Source organism: Dermochelys coriacea, chromosome 3 (genome assembly GCF_009764565.3).
Source record: "Dermochelys coriacea isolate rDerCor1 chromosome 3, rDerCor1.pri.v4, whole genome shotgun sequence".
In the NCBI taxonomy this organism is placed as follows: domain Eukaryota; kingdom Metazoa; phylum Chordata; order Testudines; family Dermochelyidae; genus Dermochelys; species Dermochelys coriacea.
This window is the reverse complement of record NC_050070.1, coordinates 129,641,453-129,662,165: the sequence shown is the minus strand read 5'-3', so window position 1 is coordinate 129,662,165 and position 20,713 is coordinate 129,641,453. Positions and strand designations below refer to the sequence as shown.

Below are 20,713 nucleotides of genomic sequence, written 5' to 3'. Positions count from 1 at the left end.
ATTAATAATGGCCAGAATGCCAGTGAACTGCTCAGAGGTTTGGAATAAATGCAGTTTATCACATGGCTCCACAATTTTTTTATACTGCTACCACCTTCACATGTGATATAGGGAAACACATAATCAGAGGCAATAAGAATTATATAAAGACTTTGCCTTCTACACAAAGGTTTGATTTGAAATGTTTGCTAAAAATTAATAAGTTTACGGTCTTATTTTGTGTGAACAAATTTGCCCAGCTCAAGTTTACATGCCCCTATCATAATTCTGGACTGTTATCAAATCTAGGTTTGGTATGCTCACTGGTACCTTCCACCATCATGAAAACTATGGCAGAGCTGGGCCTCTAATGGAAAAAAATAGCCTGACTATTCCAAATTTTAGATGAATTTGATTAATTAGTATTTGATTTTCATTTGAATATTTTCCAAAAGCTAATTTAAAATGGCCTAATGAACCAGCACTGTGAATTATACACTCAAACAATCTGAAATTCAAACTGCTCTTGACTATTTACATAAAAACAACCAATCAGGGATCAAAAACAATACCGTGTGACTGGATAGGCCTAATTTTTCACAGGTGCTGAGCAGCTACAATTCGCATTGAAAAGTACCTCATGCTTATGAAAAATCAGGCCCTGTGTAACCAGCACAACCCCTGATCCTATAAACACTTACCCCCATGTTTACCTTTACTACCATGAGTAGCAGACCCCCTGATTTCAACAACACTACCCATGATAAAAAAATTAAGCCTGTGCATCAGTGTTTGCAAGATCAGGGCCAACAGGATATGGATTTTGATTTATGAATATTCACTATGAACGGCTCACAAATGATCTGCTGGCCAAGAAGTTTTCACAGAAGAAATATCTAGATAATGAACAAATACAAGACTTTCACAAACAGAAAAGGGCAAAATGCACTGAATAAGCTATTTGTCCATATTAATTAATGGATTTCTGCTATACACTAACATTAGGAATATTTTGATAGGAGCATTTTTTGTAGAGTTATAAAGAAGCATTCTGAATCCTGTGCAGTGCTCTGAAACCTTTCAGAAAGTTCTTAGACGTTTGTATTGAGCAAATGCTCTACCCACCTCTACGGCTTTCAGTTCATAGATTCATAGATATTAAGGTCCGAAGGGACCATTATGATCATCTAGTCTGACCTTTTGCACAATGCAGGCCACGGAATCTCACCCACCCACTGCTGCGATAAACCTCTGACCTATGTTGAGCTATTGAAGTCCTCAAATCATGGTTTAAGGACTTCAAGGTGCAGAGAATCCTCCAGCAAGTGACCCAGGCCCCATGCTAAGAGGAAGGCGAAAAACCCCCAGGGCCTCTGCCAATCTGCCCTGGAGGAAAATTCCTTCCTGACCCCAAATACGGCGATCAGCTGAACTCTGAGCATATGGGCAAGATTCACCAGCGAGATACCCAGGAAAGAATTCTCTGTAGTAACTCAGATCCCACCCCATCTAACATTGTGGAATCCCATAAGGTATCTTGAACAAGAGGAGTAAAATCATATATTTGAAGCCACTGAGGTAAATTGTGAGGAACTAGGTTAGCGTATCCATATGCATGATGATACTCAGTTTTATGACTCCTCACTAAACCCAGACAGAACACTTTCCCTGCTCTCCAGATACCTGATGCAGAGAGAGACACATGGATGAAAGCCAGTGGTTTAGGCTCAATCTGGGTAAAATAGAGGGACACATGTTGGCAGACAAATGTTTTGAGGAATTGGCACAAACTTTCACTGCCTCTTCAATGGAGGACCTCTGTCCACATGTTGTCCAAGTGCTTTGCAAAGGCATGTTTACACAAACAGCACTACAGCAGTGCAGCTGTAACCAATGCAGCTGCACTGCAGCAGCACATCTGGTGAACATGCTCTATGCTGATGTGGGAGAGCTCTCCTGTTGGCATAATAAAACAGCTTCCGCCATTTGTGGAGATGATGTTGGCAGGAGAAGTTCTCCCACCGACATAATGTTGTGCACACGAGCGCTTATGTCAGTGTAACTTATGTCACGTTGTAGGGGCTTATTCACACCCCTGGGCGACCTAAATTATGCCGACATAGGCTGTAGTGTAGACATAGCCTCAGGAGGGCCGGGATTGTCTTTTTATTATATATTGGTACAGTGCCTACCACAATGGGGTCCTGGTCTGTAGCTGAGGTCCCTAGGAATTACTGTAATATCAATAATCATCAAAAAGATTTCCTAAATTCATCTCTGCTCTCAAAGTTCCAAATACTAATGGTAGCTAGATACGCTATCTTATCTTGGCTGGTCAAAGGATTGCAAAGTTTCCTCATGGGGGCAGACCTTGCATGGTCAAACATGCCATGGCTGGACAAATATTACCTGGAGCTACCTTTAAACTTCATTTGGAAACTCTGGTTAACACAAAATGCAGTTTCTGAGTAAGGTTGACCGCAATGAGAACACACGACACTCATACTTTACACTCTGCACTCGCTATCAGCTCACTTTCTAGAGAAACTGAAGGTTTCTGGTTACCATCTATAAATCCTTAGATGGTCTAGGTCAGGTATCTTCAGGCCTACCTCTTCTTCATGCCCTGCCACAGCGTCTGCAGGAACATTTTGGTGATCTGTCCCAAAGGGGGACTTTTAGATACTGAATCAAAGCTTTTTCAATGGTGGGTTCCTACCCATGGAAATTGCTCCTGCTAATAATGCATCTGAGCATGGGCACTTCTAGAGTGAGAGCACATACCTTTTTGTTCAGTCTTTGCACTAACTGCAGATTTTGGAATCTATGGCAATGCAGTCTGCTTTCCTGTATCACAAATCCATCACTGGTCTTCTCAATCTAGTTGTTTTGATCTGTAGAGAATGGGAGCACTGTATATGCTCCCTCTCTTTGGGAAAATGCTTTTTGCTTCAAAAACTGCAGTTATGGATGTCTTATGAATGCACATAACAATTAATACAACAAGAAAGAATCCAAAAGTTTCATTTAGAAAAATACACTTAGTGCTCAGAATTCAGAGTATCTACTTCGGATACTTAATTTCTCTTAACATGGAGTTTGCAAACCTCATTGCATGATATTTTATGTTAGTCAGACATAATCAAGGTCATTTTAGCTTTAAATATTAAATTACCCAAAGTGTCAGTGAAGTGAAATTTCATGCAATGATTCAATGTTTCAAAAAAAAAATGGGCCAAGATTTTCAAACTTGGATGCATGATGAACACTAACTTAAGCAGTTTAGCTGAAGGTTAATTTTAGGTATAGATAAAGTGCCACAACAAGCGGGACTTGTAGTATCAAAACAAGGCAATTCAAAGCATTTGATCAACAGCCTTGGAAATCAATTAATGGCTTATTTTTATAGAGCACATTATATTAACCTATCAAAGGTATAAAGGAGAAGCCTCTTAAAAGGAACAACATCTTATTGTGTGACTCCCAAGAAATTCTAGCAAGGCTTTGTGTCATTTTTTCATAATGATTACCACACTGGTTGATTGAAATGTTTGTATTTTCCCTTCAAGTCACATCAGCTTTTCCTGCCATCCTCCAGATTCAGCTGATAAACATTTCAATCTATTTGGCAGCAAACATTCAATCTAGACTGCATCATCTTTTTAGCTGTCACTGTTCCCCTCCCCTCACCCATGAATTGCACCCCAGTTGCTCCTGGTTGTTAGGAGATACCTCTCCCATGTCTTCACTGTACCAGAAATTACAACTGTTTTTCCTGCATTTCTCAAAGCTTAATAGCTTAGGGGAAAGAGTGTTAAAGTTTGTTCGGGGGGAGGGGGGGGAGGATATTTTAATCTCTTTTGGGTTCACTCTGCACTAGGGTTTTATGCCCAGCACAGACAAGATCCCAGTATCTACAGTCATATTTCCAAACAGCTGTTTCTAAGGGTTCTGTGATCCTTTAACTCTCTAATACAGACTTCTTTCAAAAGGAAGGAGCCATCTTGATTTTCCCCATAACCTCCTCTGAGCCCACATTTAAATAAATAAATGAAAATCAAACACATCTTTCAGCCCCCCTTGGATTCCTTAATAATTTTTAGATTCCCCTATAGAAATAGTATGCACAATTTCATTTCCTTTTTTCCTGTATTATAGGCAAATGATGACTAATTTCATATGCAGAACAAGTGAAGGGGATCAGTGTCCTGAATTCTGAAGCTTCTTTGTCTCCAGAGAGAGGTAAGGGCTCCATGCTTTTAGGCAACTCAACGCTGACTAACATGAATCTTTTAAAAAGTCAACAGTATTTCTACAGGCTCAGTACTTGTCACCAGTAAACAGTGCCAAGTGGATTCCAAGAAGTGCTGGTTTGGGGGGGAGTGAAACCCAAGACTTCATTAGACTAAATGGTACTTGGGGCCATTATTCTTTTTTTCCCTCTCCCCCATAACCACAATGTAGGCAATATGCTTTTTTTTAAAAGAGCCACAGCTCTATTAGTGTGTTTTCCAGTAAACTGTAATGGCTTCTTTAGGTTTACTGGAACTATTTCTCCACTAAAACCCCCCATTGGTGAGCTAGCTGTTCACTTTTCATCACTGGACTTCTGGAATAAGAGACATTGGCTTCAATCCAGCTCCCACTCAGCTTCACTGATATCAGGAGGAGCACCATCTCTCTTTCTCATTTTTTGTGGTGTATAGCGAAGTTAGTTTTCACGATCTCCACCTCTAGTGATCATTCACTTATGTAGACTGAAAGTTCCTTTTCACCCCTTTTCAAGGGGTGAGGATGTTTCTTTCCTTCTCTTTTCTTGAATATAATTTGTTTTTTCATGTGTTTCATGGGTATTTTCAGAGCCTTCTGAGTGCTGCCAAGCCGGTAATGTACAATATGGTACAGCTTGTGGGGGTTGCTGGTTACAGCCTGTTGTTGTTGACTGACTTGCCATGGCATTGTAATGCTTCTATACCATTGTCTGATTTGGATGTTGATGGTAGTGCTCATTCAGATGTAACAATTAAATCAGATTACTCAAACTGATTCTTACAACATGATTCTAGTGTATGTAAGTAGGTAGCTGCAGAATATGAAGCACAAATTAACAGAAGTGGTTGAAAAGCTTCAACATTTCAACTACCGCCCCTTCAAAAAAATCAGTGAAAAATGGACATATTTTTCAACCAGCTCTAAAAATGGAAATCCCCATCCTGTTTGCCAGGAGGATATCATCATGAATAGGTCGGAGTATGAACAAGAGGCTACTAGGCAGCTCTCCAACATCACTTTCTACAAGCCATTACCCTCTGATCCCACTGAGAGTTACCAAAAGAAACTACAGCATTTGCTCAAGAAACTCCCTGAAAAAGCACAAGAACAAATCCGCACAGACACACCCCTAGAACCCCGATCTGGGGTATTCTATCTGCTACCCAAGATCCATAAACTTGGAAATCCTGGATGCCCCATCATCTCAGGCATTGGCACCCTGACAGCAGGTTTGTCTGGCTATGTGGACTCCCTCCTCAGGCCCTACGTTACCAGCACTCCCAGCTATCTTCGAGACACCACTGACTTCCTGAGGAAACTACAATCCATTGGTGATCTTCCTAAAAACACCATCCTGGCCACTATGGTTGTAGAAGCCCTCTACACCAACATTCCACACAAAGATGGACTACAAGCCGTCAGGAACAGTATCCCCGATAATGTCACGGCTAACCTGGTGGCTGAATTTTGTGACTTTGTCCTCACTCATAACTATTTCACATTTGGGGACAATGTATACCTTCAAGTCAGCGGCACTGCAATGGGTACCCGCATGGCCCCACAGTATGCCAACATTTTTATGGCTGACTTAGAATAACGCTTCCTCAGCTCTCGTCCCCTAATGCCCCCTACTCTACTTGCGCTACATTGATGACATCTTCATCATCTGGACCCATGGAAAAGAAGCCCTTGAGGAATTCCACCATGATTTCAACAATTTCCACCCCACCATCAACCTCAGCCTGGACCAGTCCACACAAGAGATCCACTTCCTGGACACTACGGTGCTAATAAGCGATGGTCACATAAACACCACCCTATATCGGAAACCTACTGACCGCTATTCCTACCTACATGCCTCTAGCTTTCATCCAGATCATACCACACGATCCATTGTCTACAGCCAAGCTCTATGATATAACCACATTTGCTCCAACCCCTCGGACAGAGACAAACACCTACAAGATCTCTATCATGCATTCCTACAACTACAATACCCACCTGCTGAAGTGAAGAAACAGATTGACAGAGCCAGAAGAGTACCCAGAAGTCACCTACTACAGGACAGGTCCAACAAAGAAAATAACAGAATGTCACTAGCCATCACCTTCAGCCCCCAACTAAAACCTCTCCAACGCATCATCGAGGATCTACAACCTATCCTGAAGGACGACCCATCACTCTCACAGATCTTGGGAGACAGGCCAGTCCTTGCTTACAGACAGCCCCCCAGTTTGAAGCAAATACTCACCAGCAACCACACACCACACAACAGAACCACTAACCCAGGAACCTATCCTTGCAACAAAGCCCGTTGCCAACTCTGTCCACATATCTATTCAGGAGACACCATCATAGGGCCTAATCACATCAGCCACATTATCAGAGGCTCGTTCACCTGCGCATCTACCAATGTGATATATGCCATCATGTGCCAGCAATGCCCCTCTGCCATGTACATTGGTCAAACTGGACAGTCTCTATGTAAAAGAATGAATGGACACAACTCAGACGTCAAGAATTATAACATTCAAAAACCAGTTGGAAAACACTTCAATCTCTCTGGTCACTCGATTACAGACCTAAGAGTGGCTATCCTTCAACAAAAAAGCTTCAAAAACAGACTCCAACAAGAGACTGCTGAATTGGAATTAATTTGCAAACTGGATACAATTAACTTAGGCTTGAATAGAGACTGGGAATGGATGAGTCATAACACAAAGTAAAACTATTTCCCCATGTTATTTCTCACCCCACCCCACCCCCCACTGTTCCTCAGATATTCTTGTTAACTGCTGGAAATAGCCTACCTTGCTTGTCACCATGAAAGGTTTTCCTCCTTTCCCCCCCCCCCTTCTGCTGGTGATGGCTTATCTTAAGTGATCACTCTCCTTACAGTGTGTATGATAAAACCCATTGTTTCATGTTCTCTGTGTGTGTAGATCAATCTCCCCTCTGTATTTTCCACCAAATGCATCCAATGAAGTGAGCTGTAGCTCACGAAAGCTTATGCTCTAATAAATTTGTTAGTCTCTAAGGTGCCACAAGTACTCCTTTTCTTTTTGCGAATACAGACTAACACGGCTGCTACTCTGAAACAAGAAATCTGTTCCTGTACTGATTTCTAGTTTCTGGATTTAATGTATTACATCTGTGACATTGCACTCCATAATGTTTTATGGAAATATGCTTATGAGTGTGAATATAATGTAACTGGAATATGCTTTATGCGAAAGGTCTCTAGTAAGGTATCATTACAAAGCTTATAATCTACTGAGTGTGCTCGTCCTATTTGTATATATGTATTATTCCTGTATCTGAAGTTAGAAATATAAACTTTAACTCTGAGGTCCTATTGTAATTATGCAAAATGTGAGCCATTGATGGTGATTTAGAATCTTGATGGCTCCCATTGACTAGGACAATTTGTTGTAAATGGCTCTGTTTACTTGCAAGCCTTCCTGTGTTCGTGTAAGCCAACCCAGAAAGAATGGCGGAATCCATCTTAAACCTGGTGCTTTTCCATTTAGAAGGAGGGGAGGAGATCCAGAGAAACAAAAGATTCCCACCTTGTGCCAAAGCTATAAAAAGGAGGTGGAACAGAATAAAGGAGGCTGCCAGTCATGAGAAAACCCCTAGTTAACACTTAAGATGTCTGTGGGAACTAACAAGGACTGCACCAGGGGAAAGGATTGGGCCCAGACTAGGAAGGAGCCTAGTCTGTGAGAGAAGCTTATTGGAACATCTCTTGAGGGTGAGATTTTACCTGTAAACAGTTTCTTAATGTATTAGGCTTAGACTTCCATGTTTTTTCTTTATTTTGCTTGGTGCCTTACTTTGTTCTCTCTGTTATTACTTGAAACCACTTAAATCCTACTTTTTATACTTAATAAAATCACTTTGTTTATTAATTAACCCAGAGTAAGGGATTAATACCTGGGGAAGCAAACAGCTGTGCATCTCTCTCTCTATCAGTGTTCTAGAGGGCAGACAATTTATGATTTTACCCTGTATAAGCTTTATACAGAGTAAAATGGATTTATTTGGGGTTTGGATTCCATTGGGAGCTGGGTGTCTGGGTGCTGGAGATAGGTGACCTGCTGAGCAGTTTTTGGTTAAAGTCTGCAGCTTTGCGGGCGTGGACCAGATCTGGGTCTATGTTGCAGCAGGCTAGCATGTCTGGCTCAACAAGGCAGGGTTTTGGAGTTTAAAGTTGGCAGGGAAAACAGGCTCAGAGGTAATTCCAGCACATTAGGTGACAGTCCCAAGAGGCTGTGACCAAACGCATCACAACATCCTCCCAGAAATTTCCCAGGATTATGTTTTGTTGTTTTGGAGGGTGTGTTGGTGGTGGGGTTTTGTTTGTTTGTTTTGTTTTGTTTGTTTTTTGCACTTATGCTTTGGTTTTATTGCAAAAGAGGCTTCATTTGGTTTAGCCCAGGCTTCTCACCAAGGAAAAATAGCAATATGCTATAATTTTTTATTGCAAGACCTCTATCATGGAAGTTCAGAACTATTAGCTCATCTCACCCATCCAGAAATATTAGGGGTGAAATCCTGGCCTCATTTAACTCAATTCCAATTGACTTCAGTGGGGCCTGGATTGCTCCTTAGGTCCACATCCTCAATGGCTGTAAATCAGCATAGCTCCATTTACTTCAATGGAGCTTCAGTAATGTCCATTTGATCCTTTATTTTCCAGGAATAACACACTTTTACTTAACCATAATTTGGCTATTATACCAAAAATACAACCAGAAATTCATTTATCAGAGGGTGGGAGAGAGGATGATATGAGGGATCACAGGTGTAGACTTAAAGGGAGACTCTTCCATTCTAAGGACAAATAAATGACTAAAGGCTTCCTGTCTTAGCACTCATCTGTTTGTAAGGTTATTTTCCTGAAACTATATTAGTTGTCCTCCAAAACAGACACATTAACTATGGAATAGAGCAACACACACTTGGAAAGGCTGCCGTATTCAACAGGAGGTCTAGTATGAAAAGCTCTTATGGGAAGGTGGGAGGGCAGAATTGATAAACTGCTGTCTCACTCCATACAAATATAGTTTTTAAAAATATGCTGAAAAGCAAATGCAGTGAGAATTTATTGCTCCCAATTTAGCCCTTTTAAAATTTACATAACACTTTTAAAAGGTTATTAACTGAGCAGTGAAGGAAACGCTGTGGCCAAGCCAGTAATATCACATTTTAATTAGCCAGATTTACTTTTGTGCTACCATTGACACAGCTCTGTCTTCCAGTGGTGCTTTACTGCTAGCTGAATTGCTTTTACTGTAAATTTCACTTTGTATTATTGACGAAACAGTCACTAAACTGGAAGCATTAAACAGCTCTTGAGTTAGTTAGGGTTTTGGTGTTTTTTTTTAATAATCAATGAATGTTAATTGGGACTGAGATAAATCACTAGTGACATAGGCACTGACTTCTACTTGCACTGGTGGGTGCTCAACCCGCCTCTGTTCCAACTCCACCCCTGCCCTGCCCCCATTCCAACCCCTTCCCCAAAGTCCCTGCCCCAACTCCGCCCTCTCCCTGCCCCTATTCTGACTCGTTCCCCAAATCCCCACCACGGCCCCACCTCCTCCCGAGTATGTCACGTTTCCGCTCCTACCCCATCCCTCCCGGAGCTTGCTATGCCACCAAACAGCTGTTTTGCAGCAGCAAGCGCTGGGAGGTAGGCGGAGGAGTGGGGACATGGCATGCTCAGGACAGGAGGCGGAGGTGAGGTGGGGCGGGGAGGGGAGCTTGGCTGCCAATTTTTCCCCGTGGGTGCTCCAGCCCCAGAGCACCCACTGAGTCAGTGCCTATGACGTGATATGGCTAGGCCAGCATGGGCTAAGGGGATCAGGACAGGACATCCAGGATCCAAGAATACTGAATGAAAGTTACTGAGCCTTGAAAAATAACTACAGGCTTTGGCTTCCTGTATAACCTAAAGCCTATGGTGTTATATTGCTATTACAATCCAGGTATTATATCAAAAATAGTAACACTTTGTTCTATCTTGTTTTGTTATTGTATTTTCTGTTCTCTCTCTTCTTCATATAGTCCTCCTTGATCTTCCCATGGTAAGATCAAGAAAATAACAATCAGCTAATAAGATTAGAGCCAGATCCTCTTCCCAGCACAAAGCTCAGCTAAACAGGCATAGGCTGGTGAAGATAGAATCCTCTCCCCTGATTCAGTTGCTCTGGAGCTACAATTGCAGACTCGGAGAATGCAGGACTTATGGCTGCTTCACTCCAGTTTTGGCCAGTGAATCCACCTGTCTCCAGCCTACTTCTTCCCCTCCACAAATAATGTACGGAGCCTGGCTGAGCAATGCTCAGAGTACTCCCCAGGAAGTATGGATGCTCTATGCAGACTCTCCACGTCCGCCCCACCCTGCACAGTGAAATATTTATTCTACTGCATTCAGAATTTCCACAACCCTCATTTGCCTCTGCAACCAAACCACATATTTCATACCTATCTTGCCCCTATTGTCTTCAGTGTTCTATTCCAAACTTGCCGTTCATGTCATTTGTACCCAGTATTAATGTGTGCAAAGGGTAGAGCTGTCCATAGCTGTGGATTCAACTTTTAAATAAATAGACTCGTCTCAAACACAGACAGCATTTACCAGTTACGCAAGTTATCAGTTCTTCTCTTGCTAAGAAGATAGGTATAGGTCTCAGGAAGATAGGTATAGAGCTCAGGCAAAACACTCATCAACTTCACTGGGTGTTTTGTCAGGGAACTTCTAGATTGGCCCCTCAGAGCTTAAGACTTCATAACAGATAGGATATTTAAAATATTAGCTCAGTCAGTGAAAACACTGGTTACATCATAAAAATATAATCCTCTTAAATTCACAATTCAGTGGAGAAAGAAGCGTGCATATTGAGCAATTGTCTTGAAAATCAGAAGCTCATAGGAATATGCTCTGTGTTCAGAAATATTCACTTAATTAATGCCTTTAAAAATAAGCAAAAAGAAAAGGAGTACCGGTGGCACCTTAGAGACTAACAAATTTATTAGAGCATAAGCTTTCGTGAGCTACAGCTCACTTCATCGGATGCATTTGGTGGAAAAAACAGAGGAGAGATTTATATACACACACACAGAGAACATGAAACAATGGGTTTATCATACACACTGTAAGGAGAGTGATCACTTAAGATAAGCCATCACCAGCAGCAGGGGGGGGAAAGGAGGAAAACCTTTCATGGTGACAAGCAAGGTAGGCTAATTCCAGCAGTTAACAAGAATATCAGAGGAACAGTGGGGGGTGGGGTGGGAGGGAGAAATACCATGGGGAAATAGTTTTACTTTGTGTAATGACTCATCCATTCCCAGTCTCTATTCAAGCCTAAGTTAATTGTATCCAGTTTGCAAATTAATTCCAATTCAGCAGTCTCTCGTTGGAGTCTGTTTTTGAAGCTTTTTTGTTGAAGTATAGCCACTCTAAGATCTGTGATCGAGTGACCAGAGAGATTGAAGTGTTCTCCAACTGGTTTTTGAATGTTATAATTCTTGACGTCTGATTTATGTCCATTCATTCTTTTACGTAGAGACTGTCCAGTTTGGCCAATGTACATGGCAGAGGGGCATTGCTGGCACATGATGGCATATATCACATTGGTAGATGCAAGAAGCTCTTGAGGAATTCCACCATGATTTCAACAATTTCCATCCCACCATCAACCTCAGCCTGGACCAGTCCACACAAGAGATCCACTTCCTGGACACTACGGTGCTAATAAGCAATGGTCACATAACCGCCACCCTATATCGGAAACCTACTGACCGCTATTCCTACCTACATGCCTCTAGCTTTCATCCAGATCATACCACTCGATCCATTGTCTACAGCCAAGCGCTACGATATAACCGCATTTGCTCCAACCCCTCAGACAGAGACAAACACCTACAAGATCTCTATCATGCATTCCTACAACTACAATACCCACCTGCTGAAGTGAAGAAACAGATTGACAGAGCCAGAAGAGTAGCCAGAAGTCACCTACTACAGGACAGGCCCAACAAAGAAAACAACAGAACGCCACTAGCCATCACCTTCAGCCCCCAACTAAAACCTCTCCAACGCATCATCAAGGATCTACAACCTATCCTGAAGGACGCGCCATCACTCTCACAGATCTTGGGAGACAGACCAGTCCTTGCTTACAGACAGCCCCCCAATCTGAAGCAAATACTCACCAGCAACCACACACCACACAACAGAACCACTAACCCAGGAACCTATCCTTGCAACAAAGCCCGTTGCCAACTCTGTCCACATATCTATTCAGGGGATACCATCATAGGGCCTAATCACATCAGCCACACTATCAGAGGCTCGTTCACCTGCGCATCTACCAATGTGATATATGCCATCATGTGCCAGCAATGCCCCTCTGCCATGTACATTGGCCAAACTGGACAGTCTCTACGTAAAAGAATGAATGGACATAAATCAGACGTCAAGAATTATAACATTCAAAAACCAGTTGGAGAACACTTCAATCTCTCTGGTCACTTGATCACAGATCTTAGAGTGGCTATACTTCAACAAAAAAGCTTCAAAAACAGACTCCAACGAGAGACTGCTGAATTGGAATTAATTTGCAAACTGGATACAATTAACTTAGGCTTGAATAGAGACTGGGAATGGATGAGTCATTACACAAAGTAAAACTATTTCCCCATGGTATTTCTCCCTCCCACCCCACCCCCCACTGTTCCTCTGATATTCTTGTTAACTGCTGGAATTAGCCTACCTTGCTTGTCACCATGAAAGGTTTTCCTCCTTTCCCCCCCCTGCTGCTGGTGATGGCTTATCTTAAGTGATCACTCTCATAGAATCTCAGGGTTGGAAGGGACCTCAGGAGATCATCTAGTCCAACCCCCTGCTCAAAGCAGGACCAATCCCCAATTTTTGCCCCAGATCCCTAAACGGCCCCCTCAAGGATTGAACTCACAACCCTGAGTTTAGCAGGCCAATACTCAAACCACTAAGCTTTTCTCCTTACAGTGTGTATGATAAACCCATTGTTTCATGTTCTCTGTGTGTGTGTATATAAATCTCTCCTCTGTTTTTTCCACCAAATGCATCCGATGAAGTGAGCTGTAGCTCACGAAAGCTTATGCTCTAATAAATTTGTTAGTCTCTAAGGTGCCACCGGTACTCCTTTTCTTTTTGCGAATACAGACTAACACGGCTGCTACTCTGAAACCTTTAAAAATAAGCAAAGCATTAAGCATTAAAACACTTAAGAATGTGTCTGAAGACTGACTGCCTCTCAATGCTGGCACCATTCTACATGGAGAGGAAGTGAAGACTAACTTATCCCTGTGAAACTATGGGATGAAAATGAATTGCCAACAACCAAAAAAAGCTGTACTTAGCTATGCAGCATTCCCACAAAAAACTCAAATCATGAGTTTTGTTCTGCACAGTATAAGCTGTTCAGAGCTAGGACTTGAAGCACCACATTAGACCAGTAGAGCCAGTGAAAAATTATATGCCAAGAGTTTCAATTAATATGAACTATGGGTTTGGGGCCCTCATCAGAACATACTGTTCCCTTCTCCATATTTCACTTCCAAACTGTGAATTCAGAATTTAATCTAAGGGAGAACTTTTAGAAATCTAATGGAAATTTTACTAGCTCAGATCCCTCTTATGCTATGACTTTGCATGAACTCCACATATTAAACACTAAACCTTTCAGGTGCCAGTTAATCCACTTACATCAAGAGACAAATATTGATCTTTTCTGAGGAGTGTCATAGGATCCTTTCTTCAAACTAACCTGATACCTAATCAGGAGCCAATATGCTAGCAGGAAGCATCTGGAACTGGTCTTTTAGGAGAGACAAGGTACAGCCAGGAAGGGTAAAACTATTACAGGTGAAATACTGATTTCATTTAAACCAATATTAATCGAGAATAATTGAAATGAAGTTAGTGTGCTAGTCTTGATTTCTTGGTGTAACTGAGATCATCATCTGGCCCTAAGGAAATATTTGGAAATGAAAAATTAGATTAAAATATTAAAGCACAAATCAGAAAGGCACCTTCAGGATTTTTTTAGCACATGGATTTACCACATCTGCATATGAACTCAAACCAGTAGATTATATTACAGTTAGGGTAATTCTCAAACTAAAATTCCCCCCAAAATTAGCCCTTGCTATGAGGGGAAGTATCATGGCTATAGGAACTTTAAAAACAGCATTAAAGAAAATGGAAATTTAAACAAACCAAAATTAAATGTAAACAATATTAATGGTCGTATTTAAAGCTACAAAACCATAGAAATTAAGCATTAAATCTGAAAATTCAGGTTAATTATATTTCTTAGTTCATGCCTGTGTGCTTCACTATTTTTCCTTCACAAGATAATGTTACTTCTAGCTAAGAAATGTAATCCTCAGCCAGACAGTCTCTCTGATGGTGTACCTTCTTGCTTGTTAGTTTTCAGGTGCCAATGATGAAGTCAAAATACTTTCCACAGAAAGCAGTTAATTTTTGTGGTTGGGGGGGAAATATTAGTCAGACCCAATTTTGTGACCCAAAAAAAAGTGTTGATGAAAAATTTTCAATCAGCTGTGTTCAGAAGCATTTTCCACACTATCAAGTATTGTATTTCAAGTTAGCATGTGTTCACATAGGGTACATTCGCTCCTTTATAGAGGACAGTACAAGGACTATGCACATCTTATGTCCTACATAAGTCCATATGAAGACATGGAGCGTGTCGATACATGTATGAGATAAAGCTTGACCTCATGTTGAGACTGGCAGATAGGCAAGATTACAGCACTTCAAGTTTGAGTTCTGTACAAAGTTCATTAAAACCAAAAGGCTCCTGCCACCCACATTTTGGAAATGAGCATATTGAGTGCTTGTTCCCCATAGCAACACTCAGCTGTAATGTCACACAACTGCCAACTTTTGATAGCCCAGAATATTTGGTACTGGAATCTGCCACACAACTTCTTGATGTAGCTTTGCATTACTGCTCAAACCATTCTCCCAGCTCCAATAAATGATAAATGTGGTCACCCCTGCAACTCGTATGATATTGTGAAGAACACTCTGGAAATGGGTTTTCCACATATAGAAAGTTACAGCACTGCTGCTGCACTGGTTCATAAGATCACTCAAGGAAGACATCCTGAATGAATTAGCAAGTTAACACATCTATATGGGTTATCATATTTGTTCTTTTTCTTTCATTATCAGACTCTGAAATGTTAACTTGTCACATTTGGAACCTGTGTATCAAAAGGCTTTGAGTTATGTAATGACAAGCATCAGGGAGGGAGAAGAGCTATTTAAGCTGAAGGACAATGTTGTCATAAGAACAAATACATATAAACTGGCCATGAATAAATTTAAGCTAGAGATCAGAAGAAGGCTTCTATCCATCATAGGAGTGAAATTCTGAAACAGACTTTCAATAGGAATAGTGGGGGCAAACAACTTAACTAGTTTTAAAATAGAGTTTGATACGTTTATGAAGGGTTATACAATGAGGTTGCCTGTGACAGCCGGGGACTGGATTCAGTGAGCCAGGAGGTTTCTTCCTGTCCTTTGCCCCTATGACATCAATACAAGTTATGTAAAGGCAGAACATTCTTGGAAGAAACTATAATACATTTTATAAAATTGTACACAGGATTACAGAGTTTCTTTGATACTCACAAAGGCCCAGTTCTACTGTTGTTACTCTAACTGAGTAGCACTTCTCCAAGAATAATTCCACTGTGTTCAGTGGGAGTAAACTTCTGTGTAAATTCTCAGTAAATGAAAGGAGAGCAGAACTAGGCCCTTAAAGGCCAGCTACCTGCAGTGATCTGGCACTAGTTCAATGTGCTACTAGATCCAAGTTTGTGTCTCATCTAAGTACTTTTCTTCTAGGGTGGTAGGAGCAGAGACAGGGCCAACATTATGAATAGACAGCTACATAAGAAGGAAAATTTGGGAGGGTTGGCAAAAGTGAGCAGCCATCACTGGGGCAGCTGGTATCATGAGAGTCTCTCCGTGTTGGGGGTTGTGGAGCACTGTTGCCTATTGAAACTGATTGCTGAAATGGATTAGGGACAGCAAGGGTATCTACTCGTCAGTTGACCAACCTAGCCCTATATTGTAATTCCAATGATGACATCACTTCCTTGTTTACATGAACTCTGAGCCTAAGCAAATTCTATGCTTAGTCAAGGTATACTACATACGCTCCTTAAAAGTGGGTGGAGAAAATGCTGAAATGGAAAAACTGGAATTCTTTTAAGAAAGCATGAGTTTAAAGCCTTGATTCCAGATACCATCAGCCTTAGTCTGTTGCATGCTTAGCCAGTCTGAGGCAACACCTGCTTTGGAACGGTGTAAATCGGCATACCTCCACTGACGTCAGTGGAGCTATCCTAATTTATTCCAGCTGAGGAGGTGGCCAATTGTTTCTAACAGAAATAGAGAAAAAATAAATAGTAATCAGCTGTTAAAATCTTATATTGTGAGTAGTTGCACTGACTTCACCAGGACTCCTTGTCTTATAGTACAAAGCACTTGAAAGTCAAAGGTTATTTAAGGATAAGCAACATAAATATAGGCAACCGAATCTGTGCCACACAGAATTCATAGTAATTATGAGTTCACATTGTAGAAGTGGTTTGTGGGGTTAAAGCTGATAGAATGCAAAATACTGTAGGGTGGAAGGAAAGAATTAAAAGCTCATTGCCTACTAAACCAAAATGAAATTACTAGGTAGATGCTTACAGCATGAAAAGGTCTCTTAAATAGTCTCACTGGCAGAAAGTTCCTGTCTTTGGTCAAATCTTCATTATTGCACTGCATAAAAACACTGTCAGTTTGGGTAAAGAAGAGAAGTGTGAAAGCTGGCATTATCCCCCCGGGCAAAAGTTTCTTCAAAGATTTTTGCTAACAATCAGAATGACCAGAGGCCACCATACTCAGAACTAAATATAAAATCAATTTCTTCAGCTTAGCTATCCAGAAATATATTCTTTACACACAGACACAATATGCAAAAGACACACAATCTACTAACTATTCAAGTTTTATACCTACAAACAGAAGGGTGAGAGTGTTGTTACTTCAAATTTAATTTCTTGGGAGTCACTAAATACTGGAGTAATTGGTGTCCTGGCCCCACTGAAGTCAATGGCCAGTCCCCTGTAGGCTTCAAAAGGGGCAGGCTAGTGAGTTATGCCTCAAAATAATTCCCTGAGTAACTATTGACTTCAGTGGAATTACACCCTGGATGAATGTGGCCCTATGAGTGAAATTCACGACTGTGAAGTATAGAATCATAGAATATCAGGGTTGGAAGGGACCTCAAGAGATCATCAAGAGGTCCAACCCCCTGCTCAAACCAGGACCAATCCCCAATAAATCAGAAGGTTTAGCCCAAGACCTATTCGCCACTTAAGTCCTATTTAAGCGCTATTTGAGGACCTTGTGCTGAATTTCAATGTTTATCCTATGTGGCACTTAGACGCTCACATCTAAAACCTGAACACTGCATGTCCATTTTTATAAAAGAAACAGAGTAGGGGTGTTTTGCAAGGAGTCATGAAATTCATACTCCAGGCTCAAATTTCATCGCAGATCAGGTTTGTGTACCATAGAGAGATACCATGAATGTTTTAAAAGAGCACACATTATATAAGTTCTTCCATAAAGAGCATAATATAATTACTTAAAGTCTAACCAGATACAGTTTGCGTTTGTTGCTTCTATTTCTTTTCAAATTATACTTTGCAATTACATTTACTTTCTAGATAGGCAGTATTAACACACACTTTAATGAAGATAAACTTCAACATTGAATGACATTCTTGACACAGTAAGCATTTTGAAATTTCTGTGGGTAGTGAACGGAGAAGTTTCCCACAGTACACACAAAAATAAATCCCCCCAAATTATTTGCTTTTTTCTGATTTCCTACTTTAGAATGATCCACAATTTCCTTTTACAGCAGCTGATATCACAAAACCCAGTTGTCTAGACCTAATATTACACAAATACAACAAAGGCCTGATCCTGAATTGGTGGAAAAACTTGTATTGATGTCAGTGTCCACAGAGTCAGGACCTGAGAAAGCAAATCTTACTGCATCTTACAAAATGTCTACCCCTTTATTTACAGCCACCTCAATTCAAACTTCCACTCTCTGGCTTCAGTCAATGACAGACCAATGTAGCAACATCCTGGCATTTATTTAGGCCAATGGTAAGGAACTCCCCCTAGTTATTCCAGTTGTTAAACACCATTGAAACATGTGCTGCAAAACTCATCTATTACACTGACCTTGAAGCTGGCGTCCTTTGTATAAATCCTTTGTTTTGGTTGGATGAGCTCTGGCGCTGTTATCACACTTAGGTTGTTCATACCTACAGGGAAAGCAAAGAGAAAACAAACAAACTGAAACCAACTTAATTTTGATTTATTCTTCTTTCGAACTCTATATGGTTATACTGAAATTATACCCCGTTTGTTCAGAGACTAAAGTGTGTAATTTTGTTCTCATTACAGTTGTACACAAGGATATAGACAGATAGAAGTGAAATGAGACATAGTATCGGTATTCCAAAGACCTCATTGCAAATATTAATTCATTCATCCTCAACACCACAAAAGTATTAGTGAGCCCATTATGTTGCTAGGGAAACTGAGGAACCAAGGCAGTGAAGAAACATTAGGAAACCCAATACAAAAAGAAAATTAGGTTCCTCCCACCTACCGGAACACTGGTGTAGAGAGCTGTAAACCATATAACACATTTGGCAGCTGGCATGTTATTCAGGTTGTGAAGTTTCTGAAAAACAATTTTACCCTCTCCCCTCCCCAACAACCTGGTACTGTGCTTGGTAAATATTACAGTACTAAAATTGTGTATTACTGTATTGTGACTGGAACAAACATTAGCTTATGTAAAAAAGGCTGACCACTAATCACCAGCAGTTACAGAAAAGTCTGGAGGACAAGGAGATGGTTTGAACTGAGAGTGGAATGGACTCAGCTGATCTTCAGTTACTGCTTGATACATGATATATCTTGTCTCTTTCTTAGACATTTAATTAAGGAAAGTCTGTGAGTCACAGATAGTAGCAGGAAACCCTGTGCTATTTGTATTGGCTCTGCAAGTAGACTTATCAAATGCCACCAACTGTGCTGTCTTCCCCATGGTCTTGTAAAAGATGCTATATGATGAAGTATATCTATTCTGCATTTACAGCCCCATCCCCATCTTCAGATGCAACACGCTTGATGCTTCCTGCTGCTACTACCAACCTATTAGCACAGTTACAGCAGACACAGCCTGCACTGTAGGAGTATGTATTTTAATGGAATGTTGTAAACAAGGAATGTTGTAAACAAGCCGCAAGAATTAATTCTTCCACTGTACTCAGCACTGATTAGGCGTCAACTGGAGTATTGTGTCCAGTGCTGGGCGCCACATTTCAGGAAAGATGTGGATAAATTGGAGAAAGTCCAGAGAAGAGCAACAAAAATGATTATAGGTCTAGAAAACATGAGCTGTGAGGGAAGATTGAAAAAAATTGGGTTTGTTTAGTCTGGAAAAGAGAAGACTGAGAGGGGACAGAAAAAGTTGTTACAAGGACGAGGGAGAAAAATTGTTCTACTTAACCTCTGAGGACAGGACAAGAAGCAATGGGTTTAAATTGCAGCAAGGGCAGTTTCGGCTGAACATTAGGAAAAACTTTCAGTCAGGGTGGTTAACACTGAAACAAATTGCCTGGTTAAGCACTGGAACAGGGAGTTTGTGAAATCTCCATCACTGGAGATTTTTAAGAGCAGGTTAGACAAACACCTGTCAGGGATGATCTAGATAATACTTAGTCCTGCCATGTGTGCAGGGGACTGGACTAGATGACCTCTTGAGTTCCCTTCCAGACCTATGATTCTATGCTGATATTTCAAATGCCAACAATATTTGGGTTATGAACATGATGGCTCCATTGTATTTAACTATTTATAGCTGGATCTTTGCCTGTGCCACCACCAGCTTGGAGGGCATGCCAACAATAAGAAGGTTCAGGACAAAGCACACGGTCAGATCCTTGGCCATCACAGCCTCTAGTTGCAGGTGATATAACTTAGAGCAGCTCTGTAGCTCCGCCCCTGCCCAGTCCAGTAACAGGGGACTAGAAAGGTGGCTGCGGCACAGAGCCACCTTCCAATCCTCCATTTCAGGCTGTACTGTGTGTAAACTTGACACAGCTGGAGATTGAGCCCACCTGATTTTATCCACCCTCACTCTCATCCTGCTCGCATCCTTCCAAAATTCAGAATACCATCCTGAGGCAGCCTCTTGTGTGTCTTAAACCAAAATTCTGGAATAACCAAAGAAGATACAAAGCATGCTTCGTTCCTGCCTTGCATATTTTGCTACTATTCTGAGTT

At 41.1% G+C, this 20,713-nt stretch overlaps 1 protein-coding gene across 2 annotated transcripts in view; it reads right to left on the bottom strand.

The window, feature by feature from the left end:
* The window catches only part of SMOC2 (SPARC related modular calcium binding 2), a 191,993-nt gene that overhangs the window by 29,746 nt on the left and 141,534 nt on the right, over positions 1-20,713 (bottom strand). For both annotated transcript variants that reach the window (XM_038397794.2, XM_043511322.1), the window contains exon 9: positions 18,596-18,678. In XM_038397794.2, the coding sequence (XP_038253722.1) occupies positions 18,596-18,678 (83 nt within the window). The remainder of the gene's footprint in view (positions 1-18,595; positions 18,679-20,713) is intronic.